The 21,566-nt window shown below is 44.7% G+C and overlaps 1 protein-coding gene across 3 annotated transcripts in view; it reads right to left on the reverse strand.

The window, feature by feature from the left end:
* Nucleotides 1–21,566, reverse strand: part of SLC9A7 (solute carrier family 9 member A7) — a 132,532-nt gene that overhangs the window by 59,843 nt on the left and 51,123 nt on the right. For all 3 annotated transcript variants that reach the window (XM_057311071.1, XM_026513463.4, XM_026513465.4), the window contains exons 2-5: nucleotides 12,626–12,825; nucleotides 9,730–9,807; nucleotides 4,095–4,171; nucleotides 1,171–1,283 (exon numbers count right to left, since the gene is read on the reverse strand). In XM_057311071.1, the coding sequence (XP_057167054.1) occupies nucleotides 1,171–1,283; nucleotides 4,095–4,171; nucleotides 9,730–9,807; nucleotides 12,626–12,825 (468 nt within the window). The remainder of the gene's footprint in view (nucleotides 1–1,170; nucleotides 1,284–4,094; nucleotides 4,172–9,729; nucleotides 9,808–12,625; nucleotides 12,826–21,566) is intronic.

Raw genomic sequence — 21,566 nt, forward strand, 5'->3', positions numbered from 1 at the left:
GCAGAGCGGGGTGGGCATATAATAATTCCACTTTAAAGAGGTGGTTCGACTAACACTCGAAAAGTACAAGGTAAGAGATTTATGAATAGGAATCAGGTCACAGTGTATTGTCACGCAGGAATACTGAGCAAAAAAGGAGTTTACAAGGACAGTACATTCACTGCAGGTACCGCGTGCCTTTCCACTAAGAAAAGGTCTTATTTAAATGAAATGTGATTTCCTAAATGAAGTGAAAGCACAACACCGAGGAAGAAGACCGTCTAAGTGTAAAAATTATGGCTATATTAGACATTCTAAAATGAAAGACAAAAGGGAAATACAGGCAGAAGCAATGCAAGTGTCCATTGTGGATGGATGCGTAAACAGAATGTGGCGTAAACGCATAGGGGAATATGACTCAGTGTTGAAAAGGAAGGAATCTCTGACACGTGCTACCACACAGATGAACCGTGAAGACATTATGCAGAGTGAAATAAGCCACACATAAAAACACAAGCACGGCATGATTTCACCTTCTGCAAAGTAGCTAGGGTAGTCACACTCACAGAGACAGGAAGAACGGTGCTTGCTGGGGACTGGAGGGAGATGCAAATGCAGGAGTTATCATTTAATGTGTACAGAGTTTCGGTTTTGCAAAATGAAAATGTTCTGGAGGTTGGTTGCACGACAGTGTGAACAGACTTGACACTGCCAAACTGTACACACTTAAAAATGATGAAGATGGTAAAATTTGTTATGTATTTTTTAGCACAACACAAAAACAATAAGGGGGTGCCTGGGTGACCCAGTCAAGCATCTGCCTTCGGCTCAGGTCATGATCTCGGGGTCCTGGGATCGAGCCCCGCATCAGGCTCCCTGCTCAGCGGGGCGCCTGCTTCTCCCTCTGCCTCTGCCCCTCCCCTGCTCACGCACACACGTACACACGTGCATGCCAGCCCCCCCAAGGAAATAAAATCTTAATAACAATAATAACAACAACAACAAAAGGGAAATGCACACCTTTCTTCGAAAAGCCACCTAACTCTATGAGACCACTTCCTGAACTCTTCCGTCAGCATTCCACGCTGACTCGACAGTCTCCCTACTGCAGCCCAAGCTGAGGGTTGCTCTGAACGTTTTAAGATGGAGCTCATGGGATGTTGTGATGACAAAGCCTAATAGGCAAAATACCTGGGTCAGTGGCAGAGATGATGGCTCCAAAAAAGAGGCAGTCCGTGTAGTAGAATTTATCGGAGAGCTGTCCCACGGTCCTCATGAGCCTCGCCACACCGTACATGAGGTTTCTGTAAGGAGGGAAGGTGGACTGTGTCAGAGGAGAAAACGAAAACCTGGCCAATATGCGAGCAGAGCAGCCTACAGTACTGTGCTTCCAGGGTGACTGGTGGAAACCCTGGGCAGCTGCTGTGCTGGGCCACTTAGCAGGAACACGTGCAAATCGGGTCTGGGCACCACGTCCTGGTTTACAGTTAACGTCACCCTGCTGAAACCTCTGAACGCCACTCCATTTCTTCAAGTCGCGCTTACTGACGACTACCAAGCACAGGCCTCGATCAGCAACAACTTTAAGGCATCTGAAGCAGCTGGGTAATCGAGGAAGGGAAGGGAAAGAACGCTTCACAGTGTGTAATCGATGGCTCGTAGCAAACTGACAGGATTCTAAGGCAGTGTGCTTAAAGCCGTGGAAGTGAGCGCGTGCTGGACGAGCTAGAGAGAAAAACAAATACGGGCAGGCCGCGAAGGTCCGAGTGACCAACCTTCTCGGCCAAGAATGATTTCAAAAAAAAAAAAAAAAAGGGAAAAGGAGCAAAACTCTGTAAAAATCCTAGTAAAGTCTCAGTGTACCCATCGACATATCTGGCCTCTCATTCTCTGCAGGGGTTAAGGCAGGCCAGTGGCGGCCCTTCTCGCGCCATGCAGGATGTGACATGGTCCAAGATAGCCTCCCAAGTTAAATATTTCCACTTGGCTGGAGCACATTTCGTACAGGAGAGCTTATAAAATGGGAGGAGTGAGGAGTGTTGAAAGGCCTAGTACATGTCACTAAGGGTGTGTGTGTGTGTGTGTGTGTGTGTGTGTGCGTGCGTGTGTGTGTGTGTGGTGGCAGCTACAGGGGCTAGGGGAATAACTATAAGCACAGAATAGATTCACTGCACCCTACAGTTAACAACACTCTAGTAACAATATTCTTGCTGGTAAGGACCACGCCATGGCTCACCTTTGTATGCCGGGTGCCTAGAACAACAGACGAAGCTAGGAGCTCAGGAACTATTTCCAGAATGGAGTCCTTTGGAGAATACATAGCTATAACTTAATGCTTCCCTAGTGTGGGCCGGGCACTGTTCCAGACACTTAAACAGTTCAATTTTGATTCCCAGTAACTCTGTGAGGCAGATGTGATTTGCCTTTTGTTGCCCGTCGAAGGCTTCTTTCCCCTTCCTTTCAGACATTTCCTGAAACAACACCTGCCTCTCCATTTCCTTCGACCACAAACAGACTTGGGCGCTGGGCTTCTCGCTGGCAACCTTTTCCCATCTTGCCACCGATACCAGTCACCTAACCTGTCTCTCTTCGGTGGCTTGTCTCTCTTAAAGGACGAAGTCCAAGCCCCTCCTATTTTGGCGACACAAAAGGCCCTTCCAGCTCTCCAGCTAGTTTTTTAAACAGTAACTAAGGTCCATACTTTGCTCCGATTTCCTTAAGCTTTTGCCTTATGTCCCTTTTCTGTTCCAGAATCTCATCCAGGATCCCACATGACACTTAGTCATCACGTTTCTTTAGTCTCCTCTTGGCTGGGGTGACCTCTCCAATTTTGTGTGGTTTTGATGACCTTGGCAGTTTTGAGGAATATTGGCCGGGTATTTTGTACAATGTGCCTCAGTTGGGACTTGTCTGACCTTTTTTTCTCATGATTATACCAAGGTAATGTGTTTTGGGGAGGAAACGGGCCATTCTCATGACAAACGTCGAGGGTGCAGAGTATCGGCGTGATTTACCACTACGCTGCTGACCTTGATCATCTGGCCAAGGTGGCATCTGTCAGGTTTTCCCCACAGTAAAGCTACGCTTTCTTCCTCCATTTTCCCTGTTGTCCTCTGTGGGAGGAAGTCACTAGGCACAGCCTGCTATCAAAGCGGGAGGGGACATAAGCTCCCTCTCCTAGGGGGTGGGGGTTGACATAAATTATTTGGAATTCTTCTGCACAGGAGATGGGACACTTTTCTGCCCTGTATTTATTCATCCAATCATTTATTAACATCGGTAGAGACTCAGATGTTTACTTTATAGTTTGGGTCCAGTACAATGTTATTTATTTTGTCATTCGTTGCCCATTGGCCCTAGGGGAGCTTTCAGGTTGGCTCTGTGTCTCTTGGACATGCCCCAAGTCCTTTTGTTTGTTTTCTGGGCACTGCCTTACTTCTTGGCACTGTGATATTCTCCGTTCTTATCTTGTGTATTTGCTGCCCCAGCCCTAGAATCAGCCATTTCTGCAAGGTGCCCTGGTTCTTTTTACTGGAGAATGTTATCAGGAACCAAGATCTGGGGACTAGGTGTGAATTTTATTTCATTTTAATTTATCTGAATCTTAATTTAAATAGCTCCACATGGCTAACAGCTACCACGCTGCACAAGGTAGCCCGAGACCTTAACTGCCGTCATCATAAACATCGAAATCCTGGACCCTGGTGCTTGTCAGCGGTTGGGGGTGGTGGGAAATAGCGAGATGCTGCTCAAAGGATACAAACTTCCAGTTAGAAGAGTAACAGGTTTGGGCATCTGAGGTACATCATAATGATTACTGCTAATGATACTGAATGATCTACTTGAATTTTGCTGAGAGAGTGAGTTTCAAACATTCTCATCATAAGAAAGAAATGGTAACTATGTGACAGGATGAAGGTGGTAGCTAATACTATGGTGGCAATGATTTTGCAATTTATAAATATTTCAAATCAACACATTGTCCACTTGAAACTCACATAATGTGTCAATTGTATCTCAAAATAGTTGGGGAAAACACTGGACTCTGCAGACCCGTATGGATCTCATGTCTTTGGAAAGTGTGTTAACTTGATTAATGACAGAGGGTAACTTACCCGATAATGAAGCAGGAAACGGCAGTCCCCAAGAAAGCATAAGCCAGAATAGACCCAAGATTTCTGAAAAAGTGTCTCTGAATAAAACAAGAGGCAGGAATCACATCGTGATTTTTGATATCGAGCTTAAGAAACACAACAAAAGTCTCTTAAAAGTGAGACTTTACTTACTGCTTCCATTATAACAAGTAATAACTGAAGCTACTCCAGAATAAAGCTATTTAGCTATAAACATTGTGGTTTTAAAATATCCCTGTTCCTATTAATCACTGAGCAAGCAACGGCTTAGTCAATTTCAGGGAAAACTACTCTGATTATATTAAGTTACACTGAGAGAGAGAAAGTTTTTGTGAGTGTGTGTGTGTGTGTAAGTAGACCGATCATTTTCATAGATCTAACCCAAACTATTTTACTCTTTTACTTTAGTGATTCGACAAGTCACTTCCAGGTCTGGTGTACCTTAGATCATTACAGATAGAAGTTTGAAACTGATAAAGTATGAAAGTGCTAAGGGGCTTTCTGCTTAATTCAGTATCAGAAAACTGTGTCCTAAGTATCCGCCTCATGACATCTGAAGTGTCTCCTGATATTCTTCTGGATTAATCTTTGGAGCCTGGGAAAGAGGGCCAAGAAAGATGGAAGTGGAGAAATGAAAAATAGGTAGTTCCAGTTAAGATGGGCAAATTTATAAGTTTATATATATGTATATAAGCGTATATACTTAAACCAATATAAGATCTAGCCAACTATTCAGAAGAAAATGGCAAAATTGCAGTCCTCTCAATGCTTCTGTACATTCACTGGTTACATTAACACACACACACACACACACACACACACACACACACACACGGATTTACTTCTCATAAGTCACCAGGCCTGCAGATATTCTGATGGGGAAAATCCCTGTTCCTGGAACCCTAAGCCATGGTTCTTACTCCTCAAGGCATAAGCTGTTGTCATTGGACACTCAGAACTATTTAGCAAAACCAGACAAACAAAAACCCCCAAAACATCTTAATTTGACAGGGGCCAGGAATACTTTATTTAAAAATTTTCGAAGGCAGGAGAGTCCCAGCGTGCCAACTGAGCAACATCAGGGAAGGACAGGGACTAGGAAGAACTCGGATCAAGCAGCCACCAGGCCGGGGCACCTGGGTGGCTCAGTCGGTTAAAGCGTCTGCCTTCAGCTCAGGTCATGATCCCAGCGTGCTGGGATCGAGCCCCACTTCAGGCTCCCTGCTCAGCGGGGAGCTTGCTTCTCCCTCTCCCTGCCTCTCTCCCTGTTTGTACTCTCTCTGTCAAATAAATAAATAAAATCTGAAAAAAAAAAAAAAAGCAGCCACCAGGAAGTGTGACCACACAGAGGGCTGTGTGTATCCTCTGCCTGTATTCTAAGCAGACAATCTGAGCCTTGGCCTCAGCTTCCCCAGTGCTTGGCCCTCTCTAAGACTGTGAAGAAGGTGTCAAGGAGCGCCTAGTGCCCCTAAGCCACCTGTTCGGAAGAGAATCCTTCCAGGGCTTGCCACACCAACAGTCACCAAATGAGGGCGCTGCCTGTGTATCTTATGGACAAGTTATGCTTGCCTTTTCTGTCAGCCACTGTCCCCGGTCTTGTCTTTTTTTTTTTTTTTTAAGTGAATGTACTTATCCACCTGTTTTGAAAAAATTAGATTTCAAAAAAAAAAAAAAAGAATCAACAACTGTGAACCTAATTGCCTTTAAAAGCTCAATCAAGAGCTTAAATCAGGGAGGGCTAGGAGTCCATCAAGACAGAGACGTGAGACCAAGGAAACTCATGAGAAGTATCCAGGAACAGATGTTAATCCCAGAATTGCTTTCTCTTGCCACTCAGCTCTCGTTTAGATAAACGATCCCCATGGTTGGTTTGAATGCATTAAGTAAATTTGTATTCATATTTGCCCAAACAAAAAATCAGAAATATGAGGGCTGCGGATTCTCCTCCTGGAAGGTTAGTTCTCATGGAGTGTGGGGTGCTGAAGATCTGGTAGTGCTTGTGGGGCCCCAGGGAGGAAGGGGAGCCGCATGCTGGGCAGCCCAGCTCTGAGCTCACAATTGCTCCAGAGCCTGCACATGACAGGCGGGTCTCAGGGTTGTGTGAGAGGGACCGGTTCGGCCTAGAGCCTGGTGGAGCCTTTATCCCTGTGCATTGGGTGACGAGGCCCACGTCCCTGGTGCCTCGCTCGAGGGCACCTCGATTTTAGGACGTGCTGGATTCGGGTCCCCGGGGTGGGTGTGGGAGCAAGGGGCAATGCAAAGTGCACCATGTGGTGTGCTCCTGTGAGGTCCTGGGCTGGAAGGAAGTGGGAATGAGGGCAGTTGAGGACCCACCTGGAGAGCAGCGCACGCGTGTTAGTGGAAAGGTGGGTCTGTGCTTCTGATTGGGTTTTCAGGCAGAGGTGAATCTGAGCCCTAGTCTGTGGGCTTGGGGAGAAACTGGATCCTGTGGGTGGTCGAGGGGTCCAGATGCGGGGGGATCAGGTGTGCACTACAGCTCCTGGGCCGGGAGACCTGGGCGCGGGGACGAGGTGGGTGAGGGTGCACCTGTAGCAGGACCAGCACTGTTGGGAGGCCTTCTCGGCTGCAGTCTGGTTGAGTGGGGGTCTGAGCGGCCCCAGTGTGCAGGCCGGGGCGCAAGCATTGGCTGCACACAGAGCACGCCGCTTTTAGCACTTATCATCCACACAGCAAGGTCCCGTGCTCAGGTCCGGACGCTGCCGGATGACACACGAGCTGACAACCTGCACACAGACGCTGGACCTCCAGCCCCTCCACGCGGCCACTGCGCTGGATGCGGGTCTTCGCCCGGGGCCCGCCCGCATGGGGAGGAGCGGCTCGGCGTCCGCGCGGAGGTCCAAGAACCCAGCTCCACACTGCCCAGGGATTCTCTCGTGGCCTCATTTGTCTCAGAGATGGCTCCAGCGCGCACGTGAGGGTGTTTTCAATCACAGATTTGTTTGAAAATGAACAAGCGAAAATATTTTAAACGGGCAACGGTGGGTGTTTGATTTGTGATCATGGACTCGAGTCTTTGAAACTGTTACCTTAAATGTGTATTTGTTGATATACAAAGATATCTTTGACCCGTATAAATAAAAGCGGTTATCACACACACACACACACAAATTAGGAATATAAATCTGCCACCCCAAATATACCCATAACATATTCTAAAACCACACACACACACACACACACACACACACACACACAATTACCCATCGCCATTCATATTTGCTGATACGAGCTGGAATTTTACACAAGAGAGGTATGCCGTGTCACTTATTTGTGTATTATTGTGTATATTGTGTATTATTACACCTAGTGCTTGACTCTCTACTGCACAGTTTACGAAGTACTTTTACATAGAGTAGCCCATCCAGTTCTCACAGCGACCCCATCACGACGGTGCTATGGGGACCACTGTGCGTGAGAGACGTCTAAGGCTCGAAGGTGCGGTGTGAGCCGCTGGGAGTCATGGATCCGCCAAACGGCAGCGCCAGAACTGGAAAGAGGGTCTTTGGAGCGCAGGGCATTACACTAACCGCACCAGCCACCTTCTCGACTCCTACCACATCCTGTTCTGGAAGAAAGTACGGTACCTCTAGTCCTAGTCCTGGGTGCTAGCAGAATCCTAGGCCTTTCATCTTCTTAATTGCCAGTCATGTATGGATCCCAAGGCCATGACTGCTTCAGTCTCCCCTACTTTTCCCTCTCTGTTCGAGGATGGCAAAAAAAGACAAAGGAGATGATGTGCCCTGGTAAAGTCTTCAAGAATATGAGCCTAAGATCAGAATGAGAAGGTGTACCATTCTAAGACTTGCATTTCTACTCCTTCTCCCATTCCTCACTGATGAATATTACCATGAGACAGAGAGACAGAGAGACCGAGAGAGAGTTTGGTGGGAGAAGTTCACAAAACATGAAGGCTTCTATAGGTGAATTCTTTCCCTGACAACGGGCCCCGGAAGCAAACGGAGCGGTAGCACAAAATCAAAGCTAATTCCCATGATACTTTTTCAAGTTAGGGGGGAAAAAAAAGGCCCAGGTCTGCGTGACAACTATATGTGCGTAGGTCAAAGGGTCTGAATATATCTGTTTCCATACCCGCAGTGAAGTGGTGGAATGGTTATTATACATTTAACTGACGGCAGCTTTAATCACAGATGGCAGAACCATATAAGAACCAACGATTTCAGTGCCACCATAAGGACTCTTTAAAAAGGAAAGAGACTGAACTAATAGCAGGTAGCCTGAAAGACTGGCATTTCAAAAACAACTTAAATTGGTAACTGGCAAAGCCTGTTATTTGTTTTTCTTCTGGGAAAATGAGGCTGACAGAGGGAAGGCTCTGCAAAACCTTCGGTGCTTTTCAGCCATTAGAATGGCTTTCACAACCAGTGGTTTGGTTTCATTTTAAAGCAACTATGACCTTGATGATATGTTAAGATTAGTTCATTAAGTTGCCAAATTATTCATCACCCATTTGATCGGATAAGGAGTTCCCAAATTCTTCACTTAGATAGAGAATAACATTATTTGTACCCATAAAATCATCTGTGATCTGTGACACGTCAATAGGTGACATACAGATTTAGAGACTTTGGCAACCCCATAGAGTAGGCAGGAAAAGGACACATCTTTTGGTAGAGAAAACCTAAATCCGGAGGGAGAGTAGGACAGATAAGGACAGCTTTTGTATTAACTGTTTATTTTGGAGTAACTACACATTCACAGAAATTGCAAAGATAGATAGTATAGAGGGGCCCCATGTGCCTCCACCAGATTTCCTCCACTGGTTATACCTTATATAATCATAGCACAAGATCAAATCCAGGACGCTGACTTTGGGACAAAGTGTGTGAATACTTCTGTGTCATTTTATCACATGTGTAGATTCATGGATCCACTGCCGTGATCAAGACACAGAACTGTGCCATCACCACTAAGACTTCCTCTACAGTCACCCCCCGCTTAGTCCCCACCATCCCTAACCCACGGCAGCCACTAATTTGTTCTCCATCCCTATACTTTGGTCATGCCTAAAATGCTATATAAATGAAATCATACAGTACGTGACCTTTTGAGGTTAGATTTTTTTTTTCCACTCAGCGTAATGCCTTTGAGGCCCATCCACGCTGTTGCGTATATCAGTCATTTGTTCCATTTTATCGCCGAGTTGTATTCCATGGTATGGCTGTGTGTTGAACCACGCGCCCACGGCAAGACATTTTGGTTGTTTCCAGTTTGGGGCTATTACAAATAAAATTGCTATGAGCAATTACGCACGGACTTTTGCGTGAACGCAAGTTTTCGTTTCTCTGGGAGAAATCCTCAGTAATAAGATTGTGGGGTCATATGGTATTTTCAACTTCAGTTTTGTAAGAAACTATGAAACTGTCTTCCAGAGTGGCCACGCCAGTTTACGTTCCTACCGGCAATGTAGGAGCGCTCCAGATTTTCAAATCACTGATGATGAGACAACTATAGTCTCCGAGTGGGTGCAGAACACAGTAATAAGCAACGTGGGAGAAGGGAAAAACTAGAAAATTATGTAGGTCCGTTAACACAGAGATCCCCACGCTCTAAGAAACACTGGCAAAAAATCTCTTACCTTCTTTAAACTGTAGCCAGCGTGGAAAATAATTGGAGGCAGAAGGATGTTGAAAAAGACCTCCGGATCAAACGTTACCTGAAAGTTTGAAAAGAAAAAAGTCAGGGGTAGGGGGGTGTCTGACTGGCTCAGTTGGTACAGCATGCGACTCTTGATCTCAGGATCATGAGTTCAAGTCTTGCGTCAGGCACGAAGCCTACTTAAAAAAAGAGAGAGAAAAGTCAATTTCTAGTTTAATACCAGTTGGTGCTATAATATCTGCTTAATATTAAGCCACTGACTGAAGTTTGAATATTTGAAGCAAATAAGATAAATGTGAGAAATCGCGGACTCATCACAAGAGAGATGTCACAGTTCCCCTGTGGATGGCCATGTTCTTCTCCATACAGCACTCTGACTCCTGCTCTTGGTGTGCTGTTTAATATATATTAAGAAATAACAGTTCAGTGCAATTTTGAGGACTCACAGAAAGCTTCCGGCCAATGTTTTTTAAACGACAAATAAAAACATCTTGATTTTTTATCAAGCCTTTATAAAGGTTCAACTGCAATAAAAGATGCTGTCATGATTCTTTATTAATTTTCTGTATCCTCCCACAGAACCGTTTCTGACACTGTTCTAATGAATTTAAGTCTCTCTTGAGTGACCAGCCTTTTGTGAGACCTGATGTGGCCTGGATCAGAGTCGCCAATGACGCTGGCGGCTTTCTCAACATCAACATATGCAACTAATGAGTCATCGAACTTTACATCAAAAAAAATAAAAATTAAAAAAAAAAAGGAAAATTCGGCAGCTCGGGGGTGACTGAAATTACTTTGTAGGCTCGATACCCAGAAATCCCTCTGAAACTATTAAAAAGCAAAATCTTATCACATCCAGAAAAGAATTAAACAGTCTATATAACTCCTAAACTTTTTAAAGAATTTGTTCACGTTGGTAGATTGATCGGCTCTTACTGAAATTAATTTTAAAGCTTTACTCTAATTATTAAAAGTCAAGTTAAGGGGTGCCTGGGTGGCTCAGTCAGTTAAGTGTTTGACTCTTGATTTCAGCTCACGTCATGATCTCAGGGTCATGAGATCGAGCCCTGTGTGTGGGCTCCATGCTGGGCACGGAGCCTGCTTAAGATGCTCTCTCTCCCCTTCCCTCTGCCCTTCCCCGCACCGCTCTCTGTCTCTTACAAAAAAAGTCAAGTTAGCACGTCTCTTTAAAAACTGGGAATGTTAACCAGCCTAATTAAAAGCGAAATGGTTCTCACAAATTATGTTTTCTTCGATCTTCTTGCTGAAGACAGGAGTAGTGTGAAAAATGAGGAACGTCAGAATGAGAAGGGGCTTTGGACAATACCCAGTATGAGGACACTGGGGCCACAGTCACGTGGGAATGAGCACAAGAGTTTCCTGCCACCTACTCCAATACCATGCACCAAGCCGCCTCGGCACGTCTCTCCTCCCCTCGGCTAACAACGATGATCTCGGCCTTGTCTGCTCTCCCACCTTTGCTTTGTGCAGCAAAAGTTTAAACAGAACGGAGGTGAATCAACCTTTTCCTAAAGGTAACAGGAGCAAAAGTCAGTATCACCTTCTATTATGATCTTAAAGATGGAAATGGGTTGGATTCTTTTCCCTTTTCTCCCCCATCCTATCCAGTACAGACTCAAGCTGCCATTTCAAAACAGCCATGAGCATGGCGATTATATGGAATATCTTTCTCGGTTGCATTTAATTTCACAAATGTTTATGGAACTCCCCGGCATTCTGATGAGGGTTGAGAGCAAAGAGTTCACTAGGACTGCCTTTAAGGACACAGAGAAGATGGGCATGTTTAATGCTCCAGATTGAGACTAATTTTCCTTAAGGATTAGGGTAGATCTGAAAACAATAATAATTTAATTTGTGGAGCATAGGCTATACCCTGCCTTTGATTGCAAGCCTTTGCACACGTTAGCCTTGTTCTATGTGAAAAGAGACTCCCTACAACCAGGATCACCCAGAGTTTAGACAGAAGTCTCCTGCTGATAAGCCTGGGTCTACAGGGTAAGAGAGTATATGTGGATAAATACAGATCTCTTGCTTCTCTTGGAAATCACCTGAGTGAAGAGATATATGATCCTTCTGTCGTGTATTTTAGCTACCCTGAGCATCAAATGAAAAATAGTGCCTGGACTCAAATTCTAAGACAACAAGGTATCCCTCCCCCAAAGATTCATTAAGCCTTTGGCATTACTCACCAATGAGAATGGGCACTAAATAAGTATTTGTAGAATACGGCAAAAGAACCAGGAAGAACTAAGACTTACAATTGGGGACACTGAATAAATGAGCTTAAAGTGAAACCAATCTCTTTTTTTTAAAGATGTTTACTTATTTATTTGAGAGAGGGAGAGACTGATAGAGTAAGAGTTGGGGGGAAAGCAGAGGGAAAGGGAGAAGCAGACTCCCCGCTGAGCAGGGAGCCCAATGCGGGGCTTGATCCCAGGATCCCGGGATCATGACCTGAGCCGAAGGCAGAAGCTTAACTGACTGAGCCACCCAGGCACCCAGAGTGAAACCAATCTTATTTTAAGAAAGAAACAACCCCATCCTTAAACCATAACAAGAGACATAGTAAAGAAGAGATGGGGGTGGAGAGACAGACTGAGTGGTGACGTACAAACCCGCTGCACAACATGGCGGCCCACATCAGCTCCTGATCCTAACAAAGCTGACAGGCTCAAGTTCACATCTGGTTCATTCTTCTCCTCATCATAGCCCCAAAGCTTCCTAGCAAAACTGGGAGCCAGGAATGTTACCCATGCTCCAGGAGTCTGAAAGGATTTCTCTCCACAAGGCCGGGATGGAATGAGAAAGTCACAAACCATGTCAGGACCCCAGTGGCAGAGTGTTCCCCAGCTCACCTTCCTCAGCATGTCATTCTGCTCTACACTGTTGATCTTGCCAGGGCTGATTTCTCCTTTCAGGGTGTATTCGAAGAACTTCCCGCTGACATTCACTAATAAGGTGCTGAAGGCCCTGTCTTCCTGAGTACAGCTGAGTGACTTGTCATGACCGCTGGAGGCAGGGGTGCCGTACCTCAGGATCACCCCAACGATGAGCCCTGAAACAGAGTGGGGGGAAAAACACAAAACATCAGGCCTGCGGAAGGACAGAAAGAGCATGGACAGGACGACACGGTCGATTTGCAACAACTAAGAAACGCAGAAGTAATCTTCGAGCCCGGACATGAAATGCATGCAGCTGCACGGTCCTTCCAAAGGGTTAACATCCTCTGGCATGAGTCCCTCATCCACCAGGAGGACAAGGTGGGACAGTACCTTTCCTGGTTATTATGGCACTGAGTATTTTTCCCAAGTGCTCGTGTCTCATTTCTCAGGCTTCTGGTAGAGGAAGATGGAATGATAAGAAGCAAAGTCTTTTCTGCCAAGGACAGCACAAAGCAGAACGGCCGGGCTTTGATCTGGACCAGCAACAGCCCTTAGCCCAGTCCTGTGGCCATCTGCCAGCAAGGACCAGGCCACAGGAATTTCTAGCTCCTAAAAATGCAACTTGCTTTGCCACACACCAGAGGAAGGGGGGAAGAAATGACAGAAAGAAAAGAAATGCTTTTGTTGAGGTCATTTCAAGTACTGGGTATCATGGAGGAAGTAATTATATCCCTCGGGGAGCTGAACACCACAGTGCAAATTTTTATGATCGTGATTCAAGGAGTGTAGAGCTGTCTTCTTGGAGCTGTGGCTACGATACAACTAAAATAATGAGCTGCAAGTCTTTAAGTCTCATTCCGTTCTTAGGTGGGGTTTCCCATTAGGGAAAAAAAAAAACTCAACAAGATTGTGTATAAGCATGTGATTCCACTGCAAAGGAGTGTTGCTCCCTTGGTCCTGGACAGGAGTCCCACATGCCACAGTAAAAGTGAGTGACATGTGAAGAAAACATAAATTGCCACAAGACACTTTCTACAGTTATCTCTTAGGAGGAGGATTTCCAGCTTCTCTCTATATTCAGTTCTTTGCTAGCACTCTTAGAATGGTAAAAATGCTCCCCCCCCATCTCATTTTGCCATTAATGGAGAAAGTTCCATGAGAAAAAGAATGTTCTATGTTTACTATATTCTATAATGTCTCTTATCACCAAGGCATATGAGAACTCACAAGACGTTGTAGAAAAACAAATAATAAGTAAAATCTAGAAAAATACAGTTTTTTAGGCCAAACTCCGTACTGCATTATTATTATTATTATTATTATTATTATTATTATTATTATTAAAGATCTGTATTAACGGATACTTGCAGCTGGTTGACCTTCATGAAAAAAATCAAATTATAAACGTTTATTATAAATTAAAAAGGAGGTTCTTAATAATCTCAACCAGATATAAGCCAGTTTTAAAACCTTTAAAGGTGGAGGAGGAAAAGCCAGCCTTTAAAGAAAAACATGCTGGTCGTTACCAAAAAAAAAAAAAAAAAAGAAAAAGAAAAAAAAAGATGTTGTCTTTAGGAAAAAAACAATAAAAACCCCATAATGCAGATTGTTCTGGTCATCAGGTCATGGGGCATGCACTTGAGGTCTTCAGCACCGATCTTTTGTTCAGGTCTTATTGCTGGCATTGCATATTCATTTCTTTTCGTTGGGTGACTAATTGGGATGATGTTGGAGCTGGTAAGCTAGCACTTAGTGTCTCCCTGCTCAGCCTTGGAATGGACTTCCCAGCTGCGGTCTCTCGGCCATCTTGTGGTTGAGGGTTTCCTGGGTGTCTGTGCTGGTAACTGAAGTTGGGGAGGTCCCTACACTGAGGTGGCTGCTGACCCTGGGTCCCTTCTCCTTGATTTTCCTGCTCCTCTTCATGGCTGTCCTAGAGAATCACAGTCTCTAACCCCGATGGATACTCTGTCTCCCTGGTCTACCTTGTTCTCTCATACCTTGGTTGCCAGCGCCCTTCCCCCTACATAGGAGGCTTGGAAGACTCTGGTCAATGCTCAGAGGGTCTCTGTATAGAGTAAGGTGTGCGCTGCTGGGCCTGGCGTCCTTTTACTTTTTCCCCGTTCTCTGTAACATTTGCTGCCTCTGCACCCTTTTCTCCAACAAGAATATCGAACCACATATTTTCTCTACCCTCTGCACTGGGAAGGTGCTTCCTAGGGGTTCTTCCTCTTTATGGTAGTCTAGAGGACAAGTATATATCACTTGGTGTCATTCCTGTGGATGAAACCAGATCCATTTCTGACACTGAACCATTTTACTATTCCTTACACTTTGGTCGTGATGACCTTCTTGTCCCTGCCGTGGGCCACCACTCCCTCCACCCTGCCCACGGAGCCACGCTGGGTGGTGGCAGTGCTGAGGAGGGGTGATGGGAGGCCGCTGGGCCTCAGCCCTGCTGCTCGGGGTTGCAGTGATGGGGACAGTGACCGGGGCTGGCTGTGGCAGCTAGAGCTCCTCCCTGGGTGGGATGGTGATGAGGTCGCCAGAGCAGGGTTCTGCTCAAAGCTCTCTGGGGTTGCTCTCCACTCCAGATGGAACTCGTATTTTTTTTTTTAATTTCTTCACTCCCTGGTCAGGCAGTTATTTTCTGGTCAAGTTTTACATGACAAGAGACAATTCCATGGCCCTTCAACACTCATGTAATACAGGATGACCTGCAGAGTCTGATTAACTGTCACATGATTTAACTTCAGTGTCTTCATCAGGAAACCAAAGTAGGTCATTTACAGAAGACTATCTTCCTCCCAAATCAATAGCTGCTTCCCATAACTCACTGTTTCTTTACGGTATGAGCCTCATTATTAGTGGGGGTAACTAGAAGGTAAACCATGCTAGCACAGGGTCTTCACGATGACTACCACTTCAATGAAAGAGGAGGTGTGATACTGTCATTTAGAATAGGAAATCTATATATTTGGTCTTTGTCCCAATCTCCTGATACACAGATCCTAAAACCCTTGGAATCAGGGAGAGGTTAAGTGTCTTTTTGTATGCTAGTGAGATGACTGGTGGCTGGGGGCTCCTGGATTATCCTCAGGATGGGAGCTGGTTGCCAAGGGAACCAACCTGATGATTACAGAGTTGAAAAATTAAACCCCGCCCCAAAACTCCAGGGAGAGGAGAGGGGCAAGAGGTAGAGTTAATCACTAATGGCCAATGATTTAATTAACCATGCCTAAGTAGTGGAGTCTCCACAAAAGTCCCCAAAGGATGGGGGCTCAGAGAGCTTCCGGGTTGGTGAACGTGTGGAGGTGTGGGGAGGGTGGTGCACCCAGAGATATCTTGCCTACGTAGCTCTTCCACCTGACTGTTCCTGAGTTATATCCGTTTATAATAAACCTGCAATAGAATAAATCAACTATTTTCCTGAGTTCTTTGAACCATTCTACAAATGACCGAACCTGAGGAGGGCGTCATGGGAACCTCGGATGTGTAGCAGCTGGTCGGCCAGAAGTGCAGGTGACCACCTGGAACTTGTGATTGACATCTGAAGCTGGGGGGGGGGGTCTTGTGGGACTGAGCCCTTCACCTGTGGGAGCTGAGGCCATCTCCAGGTAGTGTCAGAATTGAGTTGAATCATAGGACACCCAGTCACTACCCAGTTGGAGAATCGCTTGGTGTGGGAAAATCCCCACGCATCTGGTAACAGAAGTGTTGGGTGTGAGTATTGTGTAAAGGGGAAAGAGGAGTTCTTTTCCTTATTGGAGTTTCATATTTGCTGACAAATTCCTCAATTACAGGAAATGCCCTTGCACTCTCTCCCAGTAACCATTACCATCATACTAGAAGTGCTATTAACTGACGGATTTTGTTTGTATATACTGATAAAATGTTTCCCTTTCTACCTGGGCCCAGTGCACCCATTTTAAAGATGGGAGACAGTGAAGGTGATGCTGCTGCCCCCTTGTGGGAAAACGTGGCAACATAAAACACCACAGCAAAGACACAAGGTCAACACCATGCTAATAGTTTTGACCAAAACGATACCAAGCAACAGGTGGACTTTGAGTTACTCAAGTAGACTCTGAGTTACTCCTCAAGCATCTTAGATTCATATTTATTATCACTGTAGTTCATGGCACAAAGGAACAAAGTCACTACTACGATATTAAGTTCATGTTTACTGTCTTCCACTTCAAGAAAGAGTAAGACATTAGGACTGTGGAGGTGCATTCTGGTAAGAAAAGGATAAAGGGGGCCCCTGGGTAGCGCAGTCGTTAAGCGTCTGCCTTCGGCTCAGGGCGTGATCCCGGCGTTCCGGGATCAAGTCCCACATCGGGCTCCTCCGCTATGAGCCTGCTTCTTCCTCTCCCACTCCCCCTGCTGTGTTCCCTCTCTCGCTGGCTGTCTCTCTGTCACATAAATAAATAAAATCTTTAAAAAAAAAAGGATAAAGGTGTAGAAAAAACATGAATGGCATATTTTTATCTGCTAGATCTGGAAGACATCTGCTGATTGGGGAACTATAAAAAAGTCCTAACTATAAGGAATTAAAACACAACATTAAGCTTTTTTTAAAAGCTCAAAAGAGTCAGTATCCACAAAAACAAAATGATGGAGATCAACAGAGGCATTGAAGATTTTACTGGATCAATATCACGGCGTTCTGGATTACAAAGAGAAATAACCTATTATGGACGTGGGCCAGAAAAGGAGCACAGAAGATGTCAGCTGCCGAAGAAAACGAAACCACTGACTTCACAAGTATATGAGTAACATCAGGGAAGAATGTAGTTTTAAACTTTTACAGAAAGCAAAGATGGATGAAATTCCTTTGACACCTGATAGGGCTTAAAACAAGATGGTGAACTTCAAAGACACAAAAATTCAAGACTTCCTCAGGAAAGAAAAAATTAAGACTTTCACCTTGGAGGTACGGAAACAACTCACTTTGCGACTGTATTAGCATATTGTGCTTGTGATGTACAGCGGCCACCGTTTCTAATTTTTAAAAGAAAGACCAACCCCCCTCCCATATACATGATACACACACACACACACACACACACACACACACACACACCCCATCCAAAAACTGCTGGTATGAGGAAGGAATTTAATTATGGACAAAGTGTGGTTCAAAAACCCCACGCAGCCGTTAAAGAAACTAGGCCCCATGAATTGAGTGCCAGTTCCTGCTTTTGTGACTGAAGCTGTTGGGAGGACAGTTGAACGAGTCGACACTCGGCTAGCTGTAATTCTAGACAGCCATCCACCTGCTGTAATATTTAGATGTCTCTATTAATAAGCCTTTGTTAAGGAGTTGGGGAACAGGTGCATGGATGCACTGTTCTCTAATGAGGTTTCACTTCCACTGTATGAGCAACTGGGAGCAGATGATCACCAGTTCGGTCTGGCTACCACTGTGGGCTTGTTTACAGCACACACAGGTTGTTCTGAGCTTGAAAGCTTCAGCTGAAATTCTGAGAAAAGAAAGCACCCCGTTCCACACCCAGTTGCACAGTGTGAGAAGAAAGTGAACATAATTTTGAAACATTTCCATTTGTAATCACTCCCTATTTCCTACTCTCAGCCCCAGGCAACTACTGATCAACTTCCTGTCTCTATAGATTTGCCTGTTCTGGACATTCCATATAAATGGAATCATAAAATATATAGTCTTTTGTGTCTGGCTTCTTTCGCTGAGTGTAATGTTTTCAAGGTTCTTCTGTGTGGAGGGAAAGTATCAGTATTTCATTACTTATGAGTGCTGAATAGCAGTCCATTGTATGAATATACCATATTTTGCTTATCCACACACCCGTTGATACACATTTGGATTGTTTCCACTTTTTTGCTATTATAAGTAATGCTGCTCTGGATATTTGCATACAAGTTTCTGTGGACATATGTTTTCATTTCTTTAGGGTAGTTACCCAGGAGTGGAACTTCCAGGTCATATGGTAAATCTATGCTTATTATTTTAAAAAACTGCCAATTTTTTTTCCACTTGGGAAACTGTTTACCTTGAGAGTCACCCAAGTAGTGAATTAATACTCACTCCTTTTGGCTGTTGACTAGTACTCCATTGCATGAATATACAAGAGTTTCTTTATCCATTCACCTGTTGAGGGATAGCTGGCTTGTTTCCAGCTTTGGCTACCACAAGTTAAGTTGTTCTGAACATCCATGAACAGGGTTTTACGTGAATGTGTTTTCATTTCTCTAGAGTAAATACCCACAGTGGGACTGCTCGGTCACAGGGCAAGTGTGTGTTTAACCTCATTAGAATCTCCCAAGCCATTTCTCAGAGTTACTATGCCATTTTGTGACAACCCCTTTCCCCCAAGCATTGTATGAGAGTTCTAGTTGCTCTACATCCGATAACTTTTGATAATATACCAGAAAACCTCTGAATCACCAAACAGCCAGCCTGGGAGTAATGCTACCCTGACAGAGGATGACTTTGATGAAAGAAATAAACTGAGTCCATAGCTCATTAAGACATAAGTTCTGTTTTGTCCCGTCCAGTATATGAGACACTAAAATAGTGAAAATCAAGCCCATCAGTCAAGAGTTTGACCTCCAATCCAATGTCCCTCTTCTCCAGCAGCTGACATTCCAGAGATTTTAATAAGACCAAGATGGAATACGTCTTTGTGATTCAAAACCACCATCAGTTATAAGTAGCTTCGCCAAATATGGAATGTCACAGGAATAAAAAGAACAAAATGATTTTAGGTCTTAGATATCTCTTAACAAAACTAGACATGGGGAAATCGTTACACTGTCCCATGAAGCTCTTGGGTAAGCCACCACAAAAACCTTCCCATCCTTGCTGTGCCATACAGCACTTCTCCACACGTGACCATATACCATATAACCTTCTGACAATCCTTACAAAATGAAGATCCTCATTCTAGTGTAGAATGAAAGAGTGGAAGAGCCTTTCAGTGAAAACTAGGACCAAGGAAGCAGACTTGGGCTCCATGACTGAACTTTCAACTAGAGGAGGCCAATATGGTACCCAAGTGTAGGCGGATTACACTTGCCTCACTCTAGGTGGGGCCTATGCTGGCTCAATACTTCCAGGGCTGGAGGGATTATTTCTGCCTAATCCAGGGTTACAGTCTCAGGAATCCCATTACTGCCACACCCCTAAACCACGCTCTCCAAGCTCTGCCACTAATCAGTGAGACATTTTGACCTGGCTCCTTTATCTCCCAGTTGGTTTAAAATTTTGGTAGGGAACAGAGTATCACTAATTCAACCCCTTGAATGCCAACAGTGTAGATGACCACCCATATTCTTAAACACATTTTCTTCAAAATACTTTTAAAATGAAATTCACAGGTATGTTTGAGTGGAAGATAATGGGAAGCCAGCAGATTCCTGGATTAGGTGTAAGGACCTTTCAAATTATAGTATTGGTTTTCTGTTTTAGACCAGGTATATGATTTTTATTTGTTTCTGCTTCACATTCTGCCATTTTCCAAAATCAAGGATGGTACCTGTGGCTAAGTCATCACTCAGCACATTTTAATTGCTTTTTTGTGTATTTCTCCTTTAATTAAACACATTTATCAAATTCAAGTCAACTGCCAAAGGACTACAAAGGTTTCTATAGCAGGTCATCACCCATTTTCCTGACCTGTTTGCCACTCTTTAAAGGCCCAGCAAAGACTTTCAGATGAACACCAGCTACCCTTTGACATAAGTTAATCAATCTTTGCTCTGAACTTCTGCCTGGAATTCTCTCCCCACTCTGTCTTCCCTAATCATCCTCACAGGGTTAAGCCCTACTTACCCTTCAAGTCACAATATAGTTGTCACTGCTTCCAGGCAAGGCAGCCCTTCCTGATACCTCAGGACTGGACTGGATTCTCCACAACCAGGGCTGCCCTCACAGAATGCCACCCGGAAGATGCTCCCTGGAATTGTTCAGGGCACAACCTACACAACCGTATGGGGCTGCTCTGCTCACCATGCATCTCCAGAGCACAGTCTCTCGTGGTGACCGTGTTATCAGAGCGACGATTGCACTGCACTGTCATCCCCAGGGCTAATTCTCCCAAGGGCAAGGCTCAGCGAGTACTCACCAGCCATTCCTGTATGTGACCCACCCCAGCCACACAATAAAGGGAAGTAGACTATGGGGACATTAGCCAGTAGCCATCTGTTAACAAAGAATCACCTTGTGTGAGTTATAGGACAAGATACTTAGTTCTGAACCCCAAGAAGGCAACTACCTATTTTCAACCTCTTACCTGCCATAAAATCCAAGGGCACCCACACTTATTAGCCTTTCGAGTTTGGTCCAAATTAATGGATACAATTCAAGTACTCTCCCAGGTTAAAAACCTTCCAATGGTTTTCATGAGGCATATTATAGAATCTACCTTCCTAGAGGCTCTGAGGTTAAGGACCACTGCAAATAAACGAACGCACTAATCGCAGTTCTCTTAGAGAGCCAGGAAACCGGAGCACACAACAGCAACTACATTTGCTGCTCTAGTGACTGCAACTACTAAGGGGTGGCTGAGCCGTAAACTGAAATAAATGCAAGTATACAGACACACGCAAGTGAGAAGGTAGGGTTTTGATAGCCCATGGGAAAATAAATGAACAGACTGAGCCAGACTCACCAAAGTTTTAACTGATGACGGTGTAGTTTTGCAAACCAAAGAAAATAAAACCTATTTAAGAATTCACCTGAATTCAAAGACTATCAACCAAAACAAATGAGCTGCTATGGATGGAACTGTGTTCTCGCAAACTTCCTATGTTGAAGCCCTAAACCGCCACCCCGCCCATGTGACTGTAATTTGGAGAAAAGGTCTTTGAGGAGGAAATAAAGATTAAGTGACATCATAAGGGGGGGTCCTCATCCAATAAGACGGGTGGCCTTCTAAGA

This window comes from Ursus arctos, chromosome X, assembly GCF_023065955.2.
Source record: "Ursus arctos isolate Adak ecotype North America chromosome X, UrsArc2.0, whole genome shotgun sequence".
In the NCBI taxonomy this organism is placed as follows: domain Eukaryota; kingdom Metazoa; phylum Chordata; class Mammalia; order Carnivora; family Ursidae; genus Ursus; species Ursus arctos.